Source organism: Stigmatopora nigra, chromosome 12, assembly GCF_051989575.1.
Source record: "Stigmatopora nigra isolate UIUO_SnigA chromosome 12, RoL_Snig_1.1, whole genome shotgun sequence".
Lineage (NCBI taxonomy): Eukaryota > Metazoa > Chordata > Actinopteri > Syngnathiformes > Syngnathidae > Stigmatopora > Stigmatopora nigra.
The window spans coordinates 10,004,722-10,028,281 of NC_135519.1; the positions used below are offsets into that span (position 1 = coordinate 10,004,722).

General features: G+C 40.8%; 1 protein-coding gene across 14 annotated transcripts in view; it reads right to left on the reverse strand.

The window, feature by feature from the left end:
• The window catches only part of camkmt (calmodulin-lysine N-methyltransferase), a 115,030-nt gene that overhangs the window by 71,319 nt on the left and 20,151 nt on the right, over nucleotides 1-23,560 (reverse strand). For all 14 annotated transcript variants that reach the window (XR_013328079.1, XR_013328077.1, XR_013328078.1 and 11 more), the window contains exons 5-6: nucleotides 1,565-1,625; nucleotides 780-831 (exon numbers count right to left, since the gene is read on the reverse strand). Coding sequence is in view for 7 of the 14 variants with exons in the window: in XM_077729755.1 (XP_077585881.1) it covers nucleotides 780-831; nucleotides 1,565-1,625 (113 nt within the window). In the remaining 7 variants the exon portion in view is untranslated. The remainder of the gene's footprint in view (nucleotides 1-779; nucleotides 832-1,564; nucleotides 1,626-23,560) is intronic.

A 23,560-nucleotide genomic window follows, 5' to 3' on the forward strand; every position in this document is an offset into this window, starting at 1 on the left:
TCACACACGCACGCGCCAGATCGATGGGACACCGACGCCTGCTATGTGAAGGGGCCGTTAAGACGCCGGCTAATAAAGCCTTTTCGTGTCAATGTGTGTGGGAAGTGTTCAGGACTAGCTGGTACATCGTACAAGCTGATGGCATGACGCAAAGAGGTATATGTTCTATTTGAGCCCTTTGGTTTGATTCACAGTTTTCACTCTTGAGACTGTTTCACAACTTGGCTAAGAAAGAAAACATTTGACCTCGAAGAAAGGTAAAAATGATGAATAACTATTTATATCCTGTTTGTCTGCTTAAGGTGTCATGTTCATAATGTGCTAAAGTGTTGATATGAGTTCATAATAATTCATACAAAGAGGGAAAAGATGTGTTTGCTGTATAAGGATGATGCATTGGAGCAAGATATTACAAGTATGTCGGAATTCATCCAAAATATTATTGTTAAATCAAATCACTTTTAAAAACCTAACTTTTCATTCCCAATTTAGGGAAATCTGTGTGTTGTATAAAATTTGATTTAAAGCAGGAATTTGCAAATACATTTCAAACTATATTCGACTGAACGCAGACAAAATATTGCATATTCAACTCAATAAACATCTTTTTTCTTTGTGTACTTAATGTTGTGTTAGGAATTGATGACCGCAACACATTCCAAATAAAATGTTTGAGGGGACATTTTCACCACTCTGTTGCATCAACACAGAGTTAAACTTTGCTTCAATGATAAATCATATATAATGATTGCTTTTCTGTGTGTCAATGTTTCACTTACCATGAGTCCACCTAGACAAGTCATGCCTCCTCCCAACTCACAAACGGTGCCCCTGGTAGGACAGAGTGAGAAGGACATTTAGCTACTTTTGACAGTTTGACACATGTACACATACACATAAACTTTTTCTCCACCCTCATGCCACTTTTATCTGGCCTTCAACTCCATCTTAGGCCTTGTCCACTTTCATCCCAAGCGCCTTCATCCCTCCCTCTCTTTTCCTTTCTCTTTCTGTCTCGCTGACCTTCACTACCTTTTACAATAATCAATAGCCCTCTTTTCCCTCCGCCCCCCAAAGCTCACCACCTGCCTCTTGAATGTTAAAACAGGAAATCAAAGGGTGAGGTCTCACCTTCATTATAAATCAAAGTGTGCTTTAGGCACATTTAAGGCCGGTGGGTGACGACCCGTTGATCGGCAAAAGGAAAGAACAACACTTTTTTTTGCAAGTGTCAACAAATGAGATCCAACAATTACATCCAGACAGGACAAAAATTTCCATTATTAGGCAATTTTTCAGAGAAGATGCATGATCTGAGGCTATTCCAAGCATTTGCTTCAAATTTGACTACACATATATATTCTAGGGGGTGGAGGGTGCCTAGCTCCAGTCTCGAGGGCCTTTGTCTATGATTCAAATTGAATAAATGACTCCAGATCAATCAGGAGTATATTAAGTGGAATACTGCCGCATTTGCAAACAGCTGTTTAAAATTCATGTGCTGTGTGTCAGTGTCACTTGTAATTTAATGATAAAGTATACTCCAGCTTGATGGAGAACTCACGTAAACAGGTGACTGTTTTTCAGGCAGTAATGAGCCATGGTCTCTTCTGATGGCCACACACCTGGAAACAAACACACACATAAAGAAAATTTGGTAAAAGAATCGTATAATTATTATTGCTTCCAATAAATTTGCTACTTATGGCTTTCAATCAGAGAAAGTTCATTTGCCAGCCCAAGCCTGCTTCTCTGGTGGCTTCCACCTTGCCTTGTCATCCAAGTCTTATTCCTCTATCCGTCTGTAGTCTGCCCTAAATCCTCACAAACACTCTCACTCATTGTGTAAATGTGTGTGTGTGTGTGTGTGTGTGCACGGGAGTGAAGGTCCACTGGGTGATAATCACAGCATGCAGGCCTATCTGGCTTATCACCTACCGTCAGCCCTTCTCCTTCTGCTGTGCATGTAACACACACTTGGATGCTCAGCCCCACCATGTCACTCACTCAAACACATAGACACGCATATAAAAACACGCCTTGGCAGCAGAAGAAGCAAGCATTCATTTGAATAAAACTTCGGGTTTCTGGCTTTGAAGTAGAAGATGCTGCAGCTTTGGCGTCACGAGCAACCCGCATGTGTGTGTGGGGAAGTGGGAAGAAGTTGTGTGGGCTGAGAACAACGTATAACGCGGTGTGTTGGGGGGCTTAGAAAAGTGAGAGAATGAAGAAGAGGAGCAAAAAGCAGTGAGGGAGGGCATCTGCCAGAGAAGGAGCTGGTCAATATAGTAAGCGGCTTACAAACGCTCTCTCTTCAAGTCATGGGGCAGACATCAGTGCATGCGTGCGTGTGTGTGTGTGTGTGTGTGTGTGTGTGTGTGTGTGTGTGTGTGTGTGTGTAAGTGTAAGTGTGTGTCACCTTTGTGCACTTGCTGCTGCTTGCCAAGATTAGCTGGAGCAAGCAGGATTTAATAATGCCTATTGATAAAGTGTCCAAATATTCATTTTTGTCATTAGAAAAAAAAAACAACACATACACACACAAACTGGACACTGTACACACATTCAAACTGGCAATGACAGCCAAAGGAGAAGCATGCATCTAGAGAGTGTCAAGATATGCATGTACAGATGTGAACATGGTGACATTTTGAATGCTGTTGTCCATATCTGGACTTCAGGCCACAGCGTGGCAGCATGCTGAAGACATCTGATTCAACGACTGCTGCAGAAATAATTGAGATACTGTCCTTGTAGTTTGAGGCAATACAAATAGAATAAGGTCAAAGACTTGGAGGACTAAAAAGTTGGATAGTGAGAAAATAATAAAACTATTTTTCTTCTCTGTCTTTTTCATATTTAATAAGCTGAATTAAAATGTCTAAAATATTTCCTAAGTAATATCCCAAATTTCTTAAATATTGTTCACAAATCTGACAAAAAATAGCACAATAAGACAATATTGCCTTAATTATTATACTAATAATCTAAACAAAACATGAACGGCACATAGTTGTTAAATGACACACGAATAACCTCAATATAATGATTTTCAGTTTTCCCAGATAAAAATATATCTAACTTGATAAGGAGGAAAAAAAACAGTTACAAGACAAGACGCTATATTAATGAAAAACAAAAACAAAACATCTCTAATTAAAACCCCCCATTTAACCTTAGCAATTAAAAAAAAAGCTTGCCGTTACGTCAAGTACCTGCTGAGGACTGTTGAGAATTATTCAAATTGCATTTTAGATTCTTATTATGAAATACAATTTTATGTGTTATTATCTTGAGTCGCACGTTGTAAACAATTATTTTTGATCTGTTCAATTTGTAAAGGTCAAATAGCTTATGTTTAGACTTAATGTGAACACTTCACAGTTCATCTTTTACAATGAGTGCATGTTCTCCATTGTCCTGATTCCTCCCACCCGCCTCCTCCACCTTCTGTTAGTAGCCCCGCAGACCATGAAACTGACAGTGCCCTCTGAACCCTGCATTGATGGATCTGCCCCTCCCCAAATGTGTCACCATGACTCCCAAAAGAGGGCCAGCGGATGAACAGCAGAGGGTGGTAAAGAAACATAAACCATGATTGAACCAAGGTACAACAAAAAGACAATGATACACTGGCACACACAAATAGTATACTACAACTGTCTATATTCCCAATCATTTAAATGCCGCTTAATCGAGTGAATACTTTGTCCGACAAAAACGGTTCGTGTGTGAAAGCAGTGTTAAGTTATAAAGCTTTGTAAAGCATATGTGAATTTGATGGTTAATCCTGGATTCCAATAACATTAACAGCCCTGGGTGATAGGAACTATGCATAAGTGTTGTGTGTGTGTGTGTGTGTGTGTGTGTGTGTGTGTGTGTGTGTGTGTGTGTGTGTGTGTGTGTGTGTGTGTGTGTGTGTGTGTGTGTGTGTGTGTGTGTGTGTGTGCGTGTGTTCACCTCCGAGGTAGAGGTGCTCTGCAGGAAATGAAGGGATCAGGAGTCGAGAGCAGATTACTCTTTCCTGCGGATAATGAAATTATTTCTCACCTTCAATTACGAGATTGGGGTACTGTGTTTTAGTGTGTGCGTGTGTCTGTGTGTGCGTGTGTGTATGTGTCACCTGAGTGTGGTAAGTAATCAGTGGCAGGCACTAACCTGTCGAGTTATAACTTCAAAAGCATATGTGTGAATTAATGAGGTTGCACGCAGGGAAAAAAAAGTACAATGTTAATTGAGAAATGACTATAAGGCAGCCAACGTCATAGAGTTCAGACCGTTTTTTTTTTTTTTAGCCTAATAGTACAAGCTTGGCTTAATTTACTGTCAAGATAATAAAAAAATATAAATGAAAATAAACACAATGTGCTTCTTAAAAATTAAAATTTTGAGTTTGACCTTATGCAAGGGAAGATTTGTTTTCTATCTATGATATGTAAAAATTAAGAATATCTAAAAATCCTCATTTTTTCCCATCGTAATTATAAACTGATAATCAAGTCATCAAATTTTGGTAGATTAAGGGCTACTTATTAGGGTGGAAAAATAAATTGACATCCACAAAGGCTGGAACCACTTCAATTTGGATCAGGAGCAAATTGTAAATATCATAATATATGCATGAGGTCCTATACATTATTCAGGAACAAATTCCCAAGAGAGTGGGATGTTAACTAATGTGTTTTATTTGTTCCATGAACAAAGTTGAAACTCAATTTGTTTGTAATATAAAATTAATTCCACTCTGTATTAACCCTATTTATCGATTTTATCGGCAAAAAAATAAAATATTTTTAAAATTTGTACTATTGTAGGAAGAACAAATGAGTACAATGAGAAATACCAGATTTATACTGTAAAACTTCTGCAGAGATTGTACAGTAGTACTCATGTGTTGGGTATGTTCCTTTAAAATGCTTGGCCTCGTGAGAGCTATAAGGGGTTGGAAACTGGTTGTATTGCACATATCCGTGTGAGCCAGGCAAAGGCTCATATCTTGAAAACTTCATTAGTAAAGTCACTCAACACTCAACGTGGTACAACTGTAAAAGGATAGCGGACTATGTGCAAGAAGGTTCAAGCTCTCAATGAAGACTAACGCAAAGGCCGTGGTCTTGAGGCCTCATCCATCCGTGGCTTGTCTTAACCCGCCGATCACCCTGGGAACTCCACAGGACTTATGGCTTCGCCCAGCCAACAGCTAATCTGACCTTTAGTAGTTGTCGGTAATCACAAGCAAAGGTGGTGGGATTACCCGTTCATGCCTCTTGTTGTCTTGTGCTGATAAACAAAAAGTAACCCGGTAACCCAGACATCCTCTCAGCTGAGGGAATTAGCAAAAGAGTGAAGGCGATCCAGGTCCATTTTAGGGGAAGAGCACCTGAAATAACTCCGGAGCTAAGCCACTTTAAGTCAGCGCAACCTAAGACGTGAGGGATTGCCCTGTTCTTGTTTGCCACATCATTTTGCAACAAAATAGTGGTTTGCCTTATTTTGAAACAATAATATGATTGGGAATCTCGTGGTGAATGTTTTAAAAAAAAAAAAAACAGCCAAAAACGTATCCAAATCTATGATATCTTTTTTGTTAATCAATGTATTATTTGTCAAATGCATTTCAGTAATTTAAAAAACGACGAAATTATACCATAAACCACTAAAATACTACTATTTAAATTAAAAACTATGCATCTCACAATAAGACAGCTAAAAAAACACAGGGAACAAACTGGCAAAACAAAAAAGATTCAAACAGAATACTAAAAGAAATCAAAACAAATATTATGGGAGAATGTACAATTTGCATTTGAAATTATTTTTTAGTGTACGATATGTTTATATAAAAAAATACAAGACAAAATGTCTAAAAATGCTATTAAATAAAACATGGTAATAATAAAATTGATTCAAACAAATTGACACTTCAAAATTAAAAAAATGTATTATATAGTTAGAATAAATTGGGAAACTTAAGAAAATAAAAGAAAAGAAAAAAACAGGGTGGAAGATTGTAATCTCCAACGGGAGAAAAAAAGAACCAACCTTAACTTGTAGAGGAAACTACTGGGTGTTGCATAAAAAAATAATATGCTAGAGGGAGGAATAGGAGGAGAGCGGGGGCTTGTCGAGGAAGACAACGCTATTGGATAGTGAAACATAAACAAGGGAGCGTTGCAGGCGAGATGGTGTCAAGATGAGGTTAAGTGTACCATGCCGTTGCTTTGTGCACGCACACCTTCATGTTGTACACCCCAACACACACTCAGTGTCTCTCTTCAAACCTGATGTGTGTCTTGGGGCCGTGCGGCTCTCTGGCGGTGATCCGACTCCACATTAAGCGAGGCCTCAGATAATTCCTAAGCCTCCTCCATGGCCGATCCAATAAGGGATAAGGCTCTCGGCTGGCCATGATCAACTGACAATCTGTCCTCTCACACGGCTACTTTAGTTGGAGGCCGGGATTACCCCAGCCAGCCTCAACGGGGAACACACACTTCACAGGACCACCTTGTGAGTGTTGTTGTGACCAATTGCAGAAAGATGTGTGAAAAGGGGGAAAATTGCAGCATTGAGTTTTGTATGATAGATAGAATTAAGTGGGTTTTTTTCAGGGATGGGGCAAGGGTTAAGAGGGAATAAATATTGATCATGGGAAATGTGATTTGATGCAGGATATTACTTTTTTATGTTGTCTGAACAGTTATCATCAAATAGATACATAAATCAAAACGTTGCCAAACCACTGGTTAGTAAAGCAAATTGATAATAGTAAAAATTCTGGAACAAAGTATTGGTTGTCTTCAGTACGATAATTTAAGTGAAAAAGATAAACACGGATAAACCGGTTAGGTTTGTAGTCCCCCCCGTTTGAGTAGCTGTTGCCTTAACATTCAGGTACCTCTTGGCATGCATGTATGCGCTTTTAATGCCTATTAGGCACAGGACACTATTAATAAAACCAACAATGGGAGCAATTATGAGCCAGTGGCGTGAACAGGCAGCCGAGATAGCCTCGTCGCCTTTCACCGAGAGGAGCAGGCAGCGGGGTGATAAGCATCGACATTGTGGCCGACAAAGTCTGCCCAGGAGACGCCGCTGATCCCTTTTTCCATTGGAATAGGCTCATTTTGACGTGCGCTCGCTTCACACTCTTGGAGGACTGTGCAGGGCTTCGATAAGCGTGGCCTCTCTCTCTCTCTCTCTCTCTCTCTCTCTCTCTCTCTCTCTCTCTCTCTCTCTCTCTCTCTCTCTCTCTCTCTCTTTCTCTCTCTCTCTCTCTCGCTCTCTCTGAGTAAACAGCGTTTTGGATTAGGGAGAGTATAATGAGAGCAGGGGGCTATCTGCCCACCACGCCTGCATTGTGGCACCCCAAATCGTAACACCCTCCCCCAGCTAGTTCATCTCCGAGGGGGCCGGCACCAATCTTTACTCCGCTATTTTTCCCCCTCTTCTGATAGCTTACTTATCGGCGACAAAATGCCAGGCTGGGCCGACTGGCCTGTCTAACTGTCCCTGCCGTGGCAGTCTCTCGAGCCACACACCTGTCTCTCCATCTGTCAAGAGCGCAGAAAGACAAAAAAAAGGTACAAGTACACATTCCCTCTATCCATCCACTGCCTCCTGTCATTACGTCTGTCTGGAGACTCGCTTTATTTTTTTTCTCATGATGCAGTGGAGCTGCAGTATTAGGATTGGGTGATTTACCTTGTATCTATCACCACAATTAATTATCATTTGACTGATTTAAGGATCTCAAGTGGTAACTAAGATGTGTGTCCCTAACAGTGCATTTTTTCTATATTCTGATATTTCAGCAAAGAACACAGAGAATTCAAATACAATAACATACAGGTATAAATAATTAAATAAGTCTTTACAAATAATTAATCTTCTGATTACGATGATCGCTTTTCACAACTGTTAATAAAGGTTACTGGCTTTTACCCAAAAAGATCAAGATTAAGATCTTATATGAGGACCTATATTAAAATAGTGAATCATTTCCAAAATGCACTTCCTAAGAGGGATTCAAATTTGATAGTAAATGCAATTATTAATACATACGGAACAGTTATTTTGGGAACGCAATGAATACAAAGTTATAGAGTTATAAAAGTAATGCATATAAAAGTAAAGTTAGACTTCATTTTGTTCTCACTTTGTCCATTGTGCAGCTATGACAAGAGTGAAAATGAGGGAGTCTAACTGAGACGAAGTAAGAACTAGAAAGGAATAAATAGGGCTGACATGCAGGAGAAACACACACGCGGCTAATAGACATCAGCATTGTGCTTTGGCGGGAAGACGACAGCTTCGCTCGCAGTTTGGCATTGACAAGCAGAGATTAAATTCTACACGCTCGCATCATGCTAAAGTTTCTGTCGCCCTACTTGGAGGAATGTGAATGTGTCAAATGACAGGGTCTCACCTGCACTTGGCTATCTTGGAGGGTGAGAAAGTTATAACAATTAGAACATTGGAACTAATGTACTTATAAATTTACCAAACTTTCAATGCTGTATTATCCTAATAATTTTAGTTGCATCGATAAAATATAGTGGCTTTGCCTGGTGCAAGTGTGGGAGAATTTTCATTTGGAGATTTAGGGAGGGAAATGAGACCTGGGGGTTCTCAGATCAGCATCCTCACCCTGAAACCAAACGGCACATCTTCAGCCTTGGCATGATTCTGTGTATGTGTGTGTGTTCCATTCACATTAAGTAGGAGTTTTTAAGGAGTTGTGAGGGTGATGCGGTTCGCCTCAAGGCTGTCAGTGCACTGGCGTTTCACCAGAGAGACATATGAGAGGGGGGCACACATCCCAGGGCGCTTCGGAGCTTTATCGGAGCTGAAATGATTTTTAGCACTTGGTTTTGGAGCGCTAACCTCGCAGCAATGTCAGCTCACACATTGTCAGCTTCTTCTGCCTTAAAGCCAAATAAAACACCTAGTATAAATGACCTTCATGTGAAAGACTATTTAAGTATGCAAATCTGATTTTTTTTTAAATAATGGAGAAAGAAATGTTTAAACAAAAATTAAAAACACTTGAATGCAGCCGCCTGTCACTGTGAAAATCGCAATGTCAGCTCAACACAATAAAGTACAGTAAGTTGATCCAAATTGTTTACAAATTGTAGTAGAAAGGGTACAACTAGATTTATATTTTTCTAGTACATATATTAACAATGCTGATCACAATCTTTTTTGCAGTGAGAAAAGCTGAATGCATCCTATTATCTGAAAATCCTAAAAATGTACAATTCTGTGCCAATATTAACAATGTAAAGCAATTCTAAAGTAGTCATCCCTTCTTATTTTCTGAACCGCTTCATCCTCATTAGGGGTCACAGGGGATTCTGGAGCCAATCCCAGCATTCTCCAGGCCAGATGCGCCAACCACTCACTCACTCCACCGGGCCGCACATTCTAAAGTATTAGTAACCGGAATTAAATAAACACAACAAAGTATTTCAATATTTAAATTTTCCCATCAGCCTCAAGTCAACAAAAGTTAATGACTCCAAACAACATCCAGTTGGCGAAATGCGAGTAATATAAGAATTTTAATGTCATAATTGCCGCCTCATGGTGTAAAGGTTCACTCGCCTGACTTCGGTGCGGGCAGGCACAGGCTCAATTCCCGCTGGTGGCGGTATGATTAGGAGTGCGGATGGTAGTTTGTCTCTCTATCTACCTGGTGACCAGTCTAGGGTATATATTTTTTAAATAAATTATCTAATGCATACTGATAATTTTCCAAATTCATATAAAAAATACTACTAATCTTTCTTATTTCAACCTCAAAGGACTTCATTTTAGGTGGCCATGGCACAGTGTCATACGGTACAGTGAAACTATCCTAAATCTGCAGGAACCACTGGTGTTAAGTCGTGTTCCATTGCATTATCTTAGCAGGGGGTGGGTTTTACACAGCGGTGAGGAGCGTCTACTAACTCTCACATGTCCTCTGCAATCTGAGCCATTATCACACCGGCAGAGATGGCATCTATGTTACTCCTCCTCCTTTTGTCAACCACAAGAAACACTCTAGACCCACCTTGGCTATAAGGGTGGGAATTAAATAGTGCTACAAAGGGAAAGGAAAGGGTTTTAGCTGAACTTAACTTCATTAACAGAAGATGTGAGGAATCCTGAAAGGGGACATAAATGCAAACGAGAAGAGAGAAAGAACAGAAATTTAAGTTAATGGTGTGGCCCACACTCACCTAAGCCTACTGACAGACTACAGTGCCCTAATGATAAATAGAGTTTGACACCACTAGTTTACATAGCTATTACCCAGAGGAATAATTAATATAAACATTTTCTTTCCTTCTTCTAGGGATTTGATGTTTTAAAAAAAATTAACACTAAAGTGTCTTAGACTGGATTTTTGTTGGAAAACCAAAAGCCAACCTTCTATTTAGTTGTAGTGAGAACGTGCACATAACAATAGCCTTAGTACAAGTCTGCAGTCTCTCTCTGGGTGATCTTGTTATTGACGAGCCAACAATGACGGACAGACTCTCCGTACAATGGCGCATAGGAAGTAGGACGTGGTCGGGTAGCCTAAGGACACACACATTCTCACACTGGCCTCCATTTGGGCCCACTGCATCTCTGCGGGGCCCCCACTTTTCATAGAGCCCGCAGGCAGATCACTGGCTCCCTAGGGTCCAACAGCGGTGATGAGTCTATTCAGTGATTGTCTGAGCACAGCTAGCATGTAGTGTGGCTAAGCTTGGCCCATTTCCTCATTGCCCCCATGCCTCTTTTCAATCGGTCAGGAGGGGAGTGTCTTCACTGGGGGACGGAGAGTGAACTTTTGTTCCGGATACGTCACTGTAGAATATGTTCCTGACTCAAGGTCCGTTTACAGTGACGCACCGACCTAGTCAACTGAAAATGAACCATTGCAAGTTTTCGTTCACACGCTCTCTTGTTCTAACAACGTGGCACTTTCTAAAATAAAAAAAACAATGTCGTGCTAATGCCATGTACTAATAGGGGACAGAGTTCACTCCATACAACCAAAAATGTTTCCAATTTTGTATGTTCATTCCTACCACAATTGTTCAGAAACAAACGCATAAAATATTGTTTTAAAAAAGTCCTGAAAGAACCATTAAATATTCTCTATACGTTGAAAACGTTTGTCTCCTCATTATATATATATATTTTTTTTTCATCAGAAAAAAACAACCACTTTTCAGGTGAAAAGAGGAGGTGGAATTCAACTCAAGCAGGGACAGGAGAACTCCAGGGAGATGATAGATACCCCACTACAACCAAGCTGAATCAAGCATACAAATATTATAATATAGATTACATGAAAATATTGCACCTGTATAATCCAAGTTTCAAAAGTGTTGCGTTTCTTTGAGCCAATAAGAAAGATAATTATACATTCTCATACTGTAAAAAGCAACACAGGAAGATCAGAGCCTTGAACCCTTGATATCAGAACTATGAGGCGCTGTACTAACCAGTCAAAGACTGTTTTTATGATATACTTACATAACTAGTTATATATCAATGCCTTGCTGTATCCTTTAATTCTCATATTTTCCCTATTGTAGATGAAAATGGAAATTTTAATACACATACCCGACTAAGAGATGGAGAAAAATGACAGAAGCAGTATACAAGTCCATGAATAATGAATATAAAAAAAAACTGGTAAGGCATATGGATGCATAAAGCCCAACGGGAATGAATAGTCAGCAAGAATTAATTATTGGGAGTAGTTATGATGTCATTTGTCTGTTTTTTAGATGCTGTGGTAGGTTTAGACGTGAGACAGAGGCAGCCAGACAATAGACAACTGTCAGAGGCTTCGGATGAGTGGGAGTGGGGAGGGGACGACGTGGGTCAGTAATTGAGTGGGAGGAATACTATCTCCCTCTTTCTGTTTGCCTGCTCCTCCCTCACCATCACTGGATCGCCAGCTTTCCCTCCCATTTACACACATCATCCTGTAAGACAAGGCCAATTTGTTCCTACCAGTTACCAGCAGCACTTGATACAAAGTCAACTGTCCATCAGAAGGGGCAGTAGCTAGTGTTTCATTCTGTCCCCAGTTGGCAACAACATACTCCTTTAATGTTTTTATGTCACACCACAATCTCTGAATTAACAATATAAACAACCACAAAGGGAGTGCACCAACCTCCAAATGTCACACGTTAAAACTGTCCCAGTGTTTAAAAACACTCAATTCACCACCATTCTCTGTGCCAAAGTAGATAAGGATGATGATTATCCTCACAAGAATCGTGGGGGTGCTGGAGCCTCTCCCATATATAAGTGTGTGTGTCTGTCCATGTCTCTGTTGTTTTGTTATAAAGAATATTTTTCATTCAAATTGCTCATTAACAACATTTTCATTAGCATCAAATTGCTGTGCATTTTCTAATTGCAAGCACCACAGGCATGGGCGAGTTTACATCAGGTACTCCGATTTCCTCCCACATCTCCAAAGAGATGAGCATGAATGGTTGTTTGTCTCCTTGTGCCCTTCAATTGGCTGGCCACCTATTCAGGTTGCCTGTATTTGGCAGTATAGATTGGATCCAGCGCAAGAAATTGAAAATACAAAATGCATTGGGGCTACCTACATATCAAGCAAAACACTGAGATCAGCTGTCACGGTCCTTGGAAAAAGAAAGACCTATGTGAAAAGTGACCAGCTAGATATCATCCAGTCAATGTAAAGAGCAAATGGCATGATTGAGCCTTCCAGACTGTATGAATACGTTAGTATGTCTGTTTCCATTGCAACCTTCTCTGACTCCTTGGTACAAAATAAACACAGCTCAATCGCTCAACCTGTTATTGCCAAGTCAGTGTCGAGTCACAGCAGTCTGGTTTGGCTGCGACTTTATGGTAGATACATAAGAAGAAGAAGAAAAAACACATGGACCTTGGTGCCCTGTCAGTCTACATAAAGCTGCATTGTAACAAATACATTGGTGGAGGTTAGACACAAAGTTTGATTGAAATTGCCTCGATATCACATGACAGAGGGAAAAACAAGTGTTTTTTTTCCATGCCATATCAACTCCAAATAAAGTTAAGGCGCTTTAGTGGGCTTGTGTTGATATTTGATGAGCCCAAAATGTCTGTTGTTTAAAGCTGAACCTAGCAGATATCTTTATAAACAACAGAGTTAGGGCAGTTCATCAGAGAGGCCACATATACGAGTGCCGAAGTGGGCCAGGCGTCTATCAGTGAGCGGATCTGTTGGGCTCGTAACCTGCGGCGACAGGTCCTTAACGCGCCGTGTGGACAGAGCCGTAACAGATGCCAGGCTAAGTGCTTGATTAAAAGTTAATGTGCAGAACGAGCCGCGCAGAAGCATGCGCCGCTCATGGCGTGTGTGTGTTTTAGTGTATGGAGTGTGTGTGTATTGGTCACACAACGAGAGATGGCCGCCACCCCTCCAGCGAGCGAGAGGCCATGCCAGCTGCTTCACTCCCCGGAGACAAAGCCCCGAAGCTGGGCAGCGAGGCAGCACAGTCAGTGGAGGACTCTACTGGGGCCCGCCACATCGTCGCAAAACACTAGTGGCATATGCGACGTGGCACTCCATCTTATTAAAGCAAATTGAATTTTAGAATGATCATTTCCACACGACTCATATGCCAGAGTTTACAAAATAAATCAGGAAAATTGATCCTTACAGCCTTGTGAACGGCAAAATATAGCTGTTGGATTCTGTCTCATTTTTATCTACACAGCTAACATCACACCTATAACAGGTAAAAGAGCTTGGTCAGTAAACCGATTCGTAGCGGCAAATCTGGGCCAACAGACCATTCGAAACCTCACCGATCGATGCACTCAGATGTCACACATCACAGACCGATAACCAATTCCAATCGCTTTATCTTTACACCTCCACTCAAAATGAAATGTTCCTTATCATTTTTTTTAAACTCATTTTCGAAAAGATGGATTGTGGTGTGTTTTTATCCCACGTGTGCTCTTAAGACATACGGAGAACATTGTGGGTCAACACGCCAAAGAGCCAATAATTTCAAAATTTTGATCTGCCTATCATACGCTGCCTCAACGCACTCAAACCACCCACCGTCCTTCTGTCCCTCAGCACCCTTCCAACATCTCTAGCAGCATTCCTCTCTGGCTGATTATGCCATCAATACTTTGCGGATGAGAAGAGCTGACAATTGACCAGGCTGGATCAATATCAGCTAATAAGCATGTCAGGAGAGAGGAGAAAAGAGCAAAGAATCGACTGAGCGAGAAAGTGACAGAGGCAGAGAAAGGAAGGGAACGGGTGGTTTGATCCAATTGGGTTGCTGGGTGTGCGGAGGTGTAAGTGGGATGATTGGTCTGTTATTGCTGGTTTAATGTTTAGCAATCAGAGGCCTAGTGGTGGAGATATCAACAAACATCCATCAAATTGGCCCTTCTTCATCTTGATACCACCTCCTCCTCCTGACCCCAACAAACAATACAAGACAACAAAGAGAGCAGAGCCACATTGGCAAAATGGAGCGGGGGATTGAAAGTTGAATAATATTCATCACAAGCAAAGAAAAAAAGATGCACATTTGGCTTTTGTATGCGTTGCCAAGAGATTTTCCCTTATTTAATTTTCCTCCTTGCATCTCGCCATGATCTCCCCCTTCCCCAGAGTAGACGAGCATGCTGTTGTTGGTGCTGATATAATAACACAGTCAGGTGCCTGTGTGCCAATTCCGTGTCATTTGGACTTTTGCGTAAATAACCATGCATTTTCTTTTCTTTCAATGCGTCTTTCTCGTCTGTGCGCTCAATTTTCCTTCTCTTTCTCCAGGAGGTATCATTTTCTCTCACTCAAATTGCCTTACCCTCACAGTCTCCCGAAGTGCCACGATTGCCAGTGTTGTATGGATACTGATAGAACCTTTTGGAGTTTAAACACACCAGCGAGGGAGGCGGCAGACAGTCAAAACTGCTTAGAGTAATATTGCAAGTTATTAAAAAGCAGCTGGAAAGTGACGGCAAGACAAGCAGCACTTTGATTTACTATCTAATTTGACCAACTGAAGTCAACAGAAAATCTACATGAACAATTCGATGTTGCTCTCTATTCTTTTTTTTTATTTACTATTTTAGAAATTCAATTTAAAGAAAAGGTTTGCAGTTTGGGACAGTGTTAGCACATTCTAGGTTCAAGGGTTCACACTGGCCTTCTTCCATGAGCCAGATTCAAAATTCAATTGGGACACACAAACCACACAGTATGCTTTAGAAAAAATCCCCCACATATTCATACTACAGTATTTCCAAATTCAAAACAACAACAACAAAAACAAACAATTTGCATGTATATGTGTGTCTGCGCGTATACATGCACATACGTGTTTGGTCCATATCAAAATGCCGTAGAAACAATTGAGTAAACTTACGTACGCCAGATTCCCAGCACACAAACCCAAGCATGCCTATTTTTTTCCATGTTAATGCAATGGTTTCCCATCACCTTGGCAACAGGCATGATTGACAAGGGAGCGAAAAGGTTGGCGGAAAGAGAGGGGAAGTGCAGCGATATCTTCAAGCAAATGCATCTTGTTAACCCCTCACCTGCAGGAATCTAGATAAAATACAACAATTGCCTCACATACGGCATATAAATAAGCAAAGGTGCACTTTCGATCTCACCCACCATACACCAAACGATTCAGAATATTAAAAACAAACAGACAAATGGCTTAGGACTGAAAATTACACAGGTGATGACTCCATCAGAAACCTGACCTCTGCTTTCAGTAAGCACACCTATCTCCTGTCGTGTCCTGCACATTCTTTGTGATTGCCTTCTTACATTTTCAACCATTAACTTTGACGAGCGTGATAGAAGGCTATTCATTTTACCCATTTCATTAAAGATGAGACAAGAGCAAATGAAAAATAATACAAATGTTTAACGTTGTGTCTTCAAAATTGGATTTATTGGTTAAAGCATACACACTGGTGCAAAGAGCGAGAGCACGTCATTCATTGACGTGACTTCATGGGAACTGTAAACAGTCTCTGAGAAAAATAGGTCCGTGTTTGACTCTGATGGGAGATAAGGTGACTTCAGTCCGAATTGTGTGGTCCGGACTCATTTACAGGCCGACGTTGCATGCGTTTATCTCTGGGACTTTGTTTGTATTTGATTCCAAGTACAAATTTGACTAATGTGCTGATGTGTTTCCTATCAAATAGCTTTGAGAAGTGGACTGCATCATAATAATCAGAGAGGTGCCGCCAGCACTTCTCCCCCGACAAAATTATATTGAGCAATGCTCAAAATGGTTCCCTATTGAAATTACTGAGTACCATTTTGTTTTGCTATAGGCTTCTTTTCAAGAGTTTTCTGTGCTCCATACTTTACGTAACACCTATAACTTTTTATCACCTCTTAAATATTACAATTTACTGATAAGTTGTTCATTTAACTACAATTATACAGCCGGACAACAAAGGAAACAGTCAGGGGTGACCAAACCTCTTCATCCAATGAATTTTCACATATTGATAGTCTGTGGCAAATGTAGGTTCTGCTTGTCATGGTGCCAAGAGCACTGCTTAAAATGTTAGATGCAAAATATAACATTATTCATCGTAGCCTAAAGCAATTTCATCTAGACAGAACCATTTCAAATCAGCGATCCTCCCTTTCCAGATTTGAACAATGGTATCCCGTGTCCAGATCGCCGAACCCCCACCAATAATAGAATGACTAATTTCTTCTTGAATTTAAGGTTCAGAAGCCACAGTAATTGCCATTGCTCCACCTCAAGTTACAAAAGACATATTTGTATCTATTGGGTTTTTCATGTGGACATGCAGTTGGTTTCAAATTACATTTTTTTTACGCTTCTAAAATGACATTTCAATCTCCCTGAGCAGAGCAGAAAAGACAACATGTCCTTTGGTAGATTGGCATGTTCGCTCGCATGTGTCACAGTAAGTCGGGGGAGTCTGGAAGAAACAAGACGGATCAGAACCGTATCACTGCTGCTCACTCATCTGAATCCTACAACCCATCATCGCTGAGCCTCCTCACTCATTCTCCACTTCCCTCTATCCCTCACACAGTTATATGCACACACAGCCCGATACACTACTTCTAATGACAGCAGTGAAGCAGTTAACTGGTGCTCGAGTGGTGCAGCAGTACGATGGCAGAAGGCTGATTTGGTCAGCCAGTCACAGCTGAAAGGCTTTTATCCGGAATGGTCGAAAGAGAGATGGACAGACACAAGGCCCGCTGAGACACAAGCGAGCACATATAGCCAAGCACTTCAAGTGTTTGTCGGTTCTCAAAAAAGAATAATCTTGCTTATTTTTTGGACCCACCATTGTGAGGTGGGGCTCAGCTCAAACCTCCACTGTGTCCTTTCACAGTCGCGCATACTTTATCAGGTCACTCCAGTGCACACTATAATCCTAAAAAAATTGCGGATTCAGTGTTAAAACAACACTGCGTGCATTCCTGCTATGAATGCAATATATGCAATACCGTACTCCATTGAGTGGATTTACAACTACGGCAGTCCATAATGACCATTGGTGTGTTAATTCGACTCAAAAACAAATAGCGGAATTTGAAATATCAAAGCACGTGTGTGGCTGTGACCAAAAGCATTCACATTATTGGCTGTTAGTCGTCTACAGGAGACCTTTTAATCCATGTACAGACCGTAAAGAGCTTTATACAATAATGAGAGAGTATGTGGGCAAAGCTGGGAGCAAAAGGGCCACTATAATATGGATACCAGCAATAAGCTTAAAAGCTGCAGTAAACAACAATTGTTTTCTCTAAGTGACAAGAGGTCACCATGGCAACAACAGACCATTGCAACATCAAAATCAGGTGTTTCCAATTGTTTATCATAGAGGGCCATATAGCCCCCAAAAAAATCTGCAGATTCAATGTCAGCCATTAAATATCATCTCATCTTATTTTCTGAAGCACTTTATCCTCATTAAGGTCGCAGGGATGCTGGAGCCTATCTCGGTTGACTCCGGGCCAGAGGCGGGAGACAGACACCCTGAATCGGTGGCCAGCTGATTGAAGGGCAAAAGGAGACAGACAACCATACACACTCACACTCATACCTAGGGGAAATTTTGAGTGTCTAATTAGCCTACCGTGCATGATTTTGGAAAGTGGAAGGAAACCGGAATACACCCAAGCAGGCCCGGGGAGAACATGTTTCCCTACAACATTCCCATTAATAATAATAGTTGGTGATCGCCAAAAACACAGAAAACAATTGTTGTGAATTGTAACAATATTAAGTTATAAGTGAATGCATGGAAGCTCATAAATTTTATACCCAGGTTGTGGAAGAAAGATTGGCAGACATTTCCTATTCACGTGCGCGCCAGTGGCCTTCAACACAAACACACCAGGTCACCGCAGGGTGCTAGCGCAGTGTTTCTCCCTCGCTGCTTCCACCGTGCCATTTATCTGCCTACTGCAGAGAAAATGGAGAAAGATAGTGGCGCACAGATGAGCCCCACTGTCGGTATTCATGTCTATGTATTCATACTGTACATGAGCGCTCCCCTCAGTGCGCGCCTTCCTGTGTGTGTTTGTCTCTCTTTTTCCACTTATCTTGACATGCAAACCCCCCGAGTGCGAAGGTGTGAGATGTGAGGAGTGGCGTCCGACGGCGAGGAGATGTGAGCAGCGGTAATATTCTTGGTTTGGGATTGCACTCGCTCTCGGAGGGATTAACCTGAGATAGAAAAGATCTGGCAAGCGGACTATTGACGAATCTATTGCTGTGTATGATACTGTATGAGAGCATGCCATGTTGAGGCCAGACCTTTATATAGATATAGTACAGATCATGTGCACAGGGTTTGTCACGATAACATTTTTTTTCCTGGAAACTATCGCGATAAGAAATGAACAATATCTTTTTTTCTTTTTTTTCCAGCATAAAATTGCAACATTTATGCATAAAAGCTTACAGAAACAGAATGTCATTGAAAATAAAATTTAGCTAATCTAGGACATCTATCTAAAATGATAAATACTTATACTGGATGTATCAGCAACAATGGCTAGTTTTTTTGCCAAATTGTTCCTATAAGTACATTTTCAAGTCAAGTACGTATTTGTTTTCCCTTTGAATATCCCCAGAGTAGCAGATAACTGGCTATTTTCTGAACCGAGTTGTCACAATAGCAGTGAGTCTTTCATCAACCTAATGTACCTTAAGATGGAGAGGGATAGCATGAAGGTTGTCTTTTTCCCCAAACAAGGGTATGCAAAGTAGAATAGTAATACTTTTTCCCCAGTTACATTCAATGCCAACTATGACAAAACATATAGTGGACAACAACGTGTTTCTACTGTACCAATACTGAAGTCTTAGGGACGTTAAATTAAATGTCACACGGGATGCATAAAGTTTCTTAAATTGCATCTTGGAAAAATAATTGATTGTTCCATCCATAGCAGGAAAACTAATGTTTCCGTAGATCACATTTTTGATGAACAAAGAGGCAAAGCACCATTCTTTGAGCACACCTCTGGGAAAGCAGGACAAACTTGGGGGTCAGCCATCCACCTGTCCAGTCAATGGTCAGTCTGGAGCGTCAGAATAGAGGCATTGAGTCAGGTAAATGGGTGGCCCAACACAAAACCAGTGTGTGTATGTGCTCGCTGCATTGAAATGCAGTGGCAAGTCAGGATGAGTCCATTACGGTGACTGAATAGGCACACGAAGGCATGAATGGGTGGCAAAGGAGATGGGAAAATGGGAGAGCATAGGCACGGGATAAGGAGCGACAGGTGGAGGTTATCTTGCAATTGAGGGGGAGAAAGAAACTATTGTACAATATAATCTTGGATACAGCAGGGAGAGAGGGAGAAAGACCTCAGACATGCACAAAAACAGCTTCTGTGTATGCATTCACTTCACTAAAGTACTTGCAATCGTCATCGCTTGCATTGAGTAGGAAGCTTTCTGATGAAGTCACTATGTCATTTACATCACACAATATTATCTGAAAATATTTAACACAGAAGGTGGTAGAGTGGTTAGTGCGTGAGCATCACAGTTCTGGGGTTCGATCCCAAGTTGGACTCTGGTTTCCTCCCACATCCCAAAAACATGCAGGGTATGCTGGTTGGACAATCGAAATTGTCCTTAGGTATGAGTGTGAGCGTGAATGGTTGGCCACCGATTGAGGGTCAAAAGTGACTAATTAACAAGGTAAATGTTAAATGTTAAAACATTTTCTACAGTTTGCATAAACTATCAGGCTTTCATAAATGGAAAGATACTTTCTACTGTGATTTAACACAAACAGACCAGAGATACTGAAGACTCTTCGCTTCACTTAAAAATAAACTTCCCTTCTCTCAGTGTTAACAGTTTACATCTCCCCTTATTTGCCTCTCCTCCTTCGGGCTACTAACTCTTCATCTGTGTCATCTTTTATCTATTTATTTTTTTTGCCTCTCCTGCTATCACCCCACGTTCTCTCTCTCCCACCGCAGGGCCACTCGAGTCTAAACGGAGTGATTAGTCTAAAGTGGGTGCTGTCATTGAGATCATTCTAAGATAGAGTCCTATCTGGAATGACCCGATCCGACAGCGGACCAGCTCGGCACAAGAGAACAGGGTGGAACAGAGGGAGAGAGAGAGAGAGCCGCTATCAAATGGAATATTTGTGACAGCTGGCTCCGGGCTGTGGCACTCAACGGCCATTGCCTTGTTCGTGCATCTCAATGCAGGCCTGGCGTAGAGTTTTCGGGTTGTGCTGTTCGTGACGTGCAGGAATTACAGTAACTGACTAAATTGACACATATGATCATGAATAAATACTGTGGCTTAGATAAGAAGGCTTTGCAGTGCCCACCTGTCCTGTTGCATACACGCACAGGAAACGGATGCAAGGACAAAGCATCCCAGTAGGCCACAGGGGGCTGACAAAGGCCATTTCATCACGCGTTAACCTCATTGACACATTAATCTACCACAATAGCTTCCTAATCGCATAATCCTAAGAAATTATACACCTTTAAATTGTGATTGCACAGCTGGAGGGAACAGTGGGTTTATTTGGGCTTTTTTTTTTTGCATTAGCGCAGTGCTAAACAAATGAAAACAACCCCTTTGCAAAGTAAGCTTTTTATTTACGTATCAGTGCACACAAGAACTGTTTTTACTACTCGAATGATGATTACTGTTACCTAATAGACCATCAAAGCAATTTTAAAGATAAAGTATGAAAAATAGCGGAAAATTCAACAATAAAGTACAAGAGAGTCTTGAGATTCAAGTGAGTTCATGAGACACAATTCCTCCCCTGGCAATATTTACCACTTTGACTTAAAACTGTTCACATTGACGTATTTTCACATGTATGCATGCCGTTGTGACACTACAAACACCTGGCAAAATCGACATACGAGCTCAGTATTAAGCTCGTATCTCGAGGTACCACTGTATATTGTTTGTCAAAACATAGAAGAACTCAACAAGCAATGCAATGGAGTAATGATGTTGACAACTACTCCTTACTAGACAACAAATAGTTGCCCTAATTATGCCATTTAAATAGCTTCACTTTTGGAATGGAAAAAAAAATCAGCCTCACACACCCTTAGCGTGGAGTGATGGACATCAAATGTTTTGTTATACAGAACCCACCCCCCCCCCCCCCCCCCCCACATTAAGGTCGTGTTACGAACAGCAATTGGCCAAATGATTGCACTTGTTTTTCGTCTATGCATGGATGCCTGCAACCAGACCCTTCAGTTAGATGAGGTGGGATTAAGAGCGCCGAGAGAGGCGCTTCAGAGAGTCCATCACGTATGCATTAAAAAAAAGAAGAAGAAAAAGGAGAAAAATCCTCCTCACTGAAATTATTCAAGACCGGCTGTTGGACAGGAAGCGGTGAAAAGCAAGAGCAGAGTGGTAGGAGGATTAAGGGAAGGTTAGATTGGCAAGGGTGGTGTGTTGCCATCGCACCAGCAAATTTTTTGTGATGGCCCTCAACTACACCAGTGAAACAACTCAGCATCAATTATTTGAAATTCTGAGACTTTGCAATGCAATTTGAACAGGAATGAGAAATCTCTCACTGTATTTACCTCATATGTCACAAAAAGGGATATATCTCCCAAAACCTCAATTTAAAACTTTGGTTTAAATTTTGTTTCCAACTGCTTACATGGTTATTCCATATTTTCTAATATTCAGTAAATGCAATTGAGCAAAATTGTTTGTTTAGGTGTTAGATGATACAGGTGTTTAAGTGTATTGGATAGTATGTTATGATTTTTTTTCTTCCACACGAGAGTAACATATTTGTGGTGGTTCGGCCTTGTCGGAGGTCGGTTTTTCACTTAGAGGCAATTTACAGATGACAAAGTGGGTCCACGTGCACTGTCTAGCGCAAACAAACACTAGATAATGTTGTCAGAGCACAAAGTTGTCCACATATTGACAATGCAGAGAAGACCTTGAATGCACAGGAGGTATTTTGAACATATCGCTGAATGCGAAAGGAAGGACAAAGGTTTAGCATCAGAAAATAACCTGCAAGAATCAGTCGAGCCAACGTTTGTCACCTTTTACAATAAACGGTTTCCTACCAAAACATAAACCAAAAAGTTTCATTTGTAACTTGTATTGCACCGTCTTTCAGAGATCTGACTATTATCAACAGTTGTATGAAGGAGCCTGGCTGGGGTTTTGTACATTTTCCATTTTACGAGCGAATTCACGCCACATTGTCACGACAGTCGGTGGGAATAATGTGTGCAAGTGTCGCAGATCGACAGTACAAAAGCCTGTGTGCGGTCCTTTAGTCTGCAAAAAGATCTTGACTTATCTCGGAAGCATGTACGCCAGGTCACACTTGCTTTACAAATAACTTTCTTTTTCTTCTTTTTTTAGCTGTTAGACACAGAATGTTACACTTGATTGTCATTTATTAGTGTAATAGTTTTAATGTGTGTTTTGTGGTGGTTAGTATTGTGGTTGTTTATTCAGACAATGCAGCTGGGCAGAAGAGAAAATAACAGAACATAAAGGAAGAAATGTGACAGAGACAAATGAATGAATATATTAGCTACCTTGCTACAAGTAACAATACAAATCATCTGGACAACATTTACTAACGGGGTGCCCTGTGAGGAGGAGACACGCTTACAGACCGATGGGAAATGAAAAGAAAGAACTGTGAAGGTAATGACGGGAGAGAGAGAGAGAGAGTCAGTGTGTAAGCGGTGCTTATGATACAATATGATGTTATTATATTGGAATGAAAAGTTATCTGATGACTTACCGTTGAAAAAAAGTGTAATATATAGAGCAACATTATGCTGACAACACTATAAACTTTGACTTTGTAATAAGGCATTCTCTGTAATTTCTTCTTAACTGTCAATGGCTTAAATCTTCCATCCGATCCTTGTTATTTCTACACCATTTCACCCAATGACTAGAGTCACTAGACTAAAGCAGTGGTTCTTTCCAGTCCCAGAAAAACGCTCTTTAACAAGAGCGAAAGTTCCCATCTAAGGAAA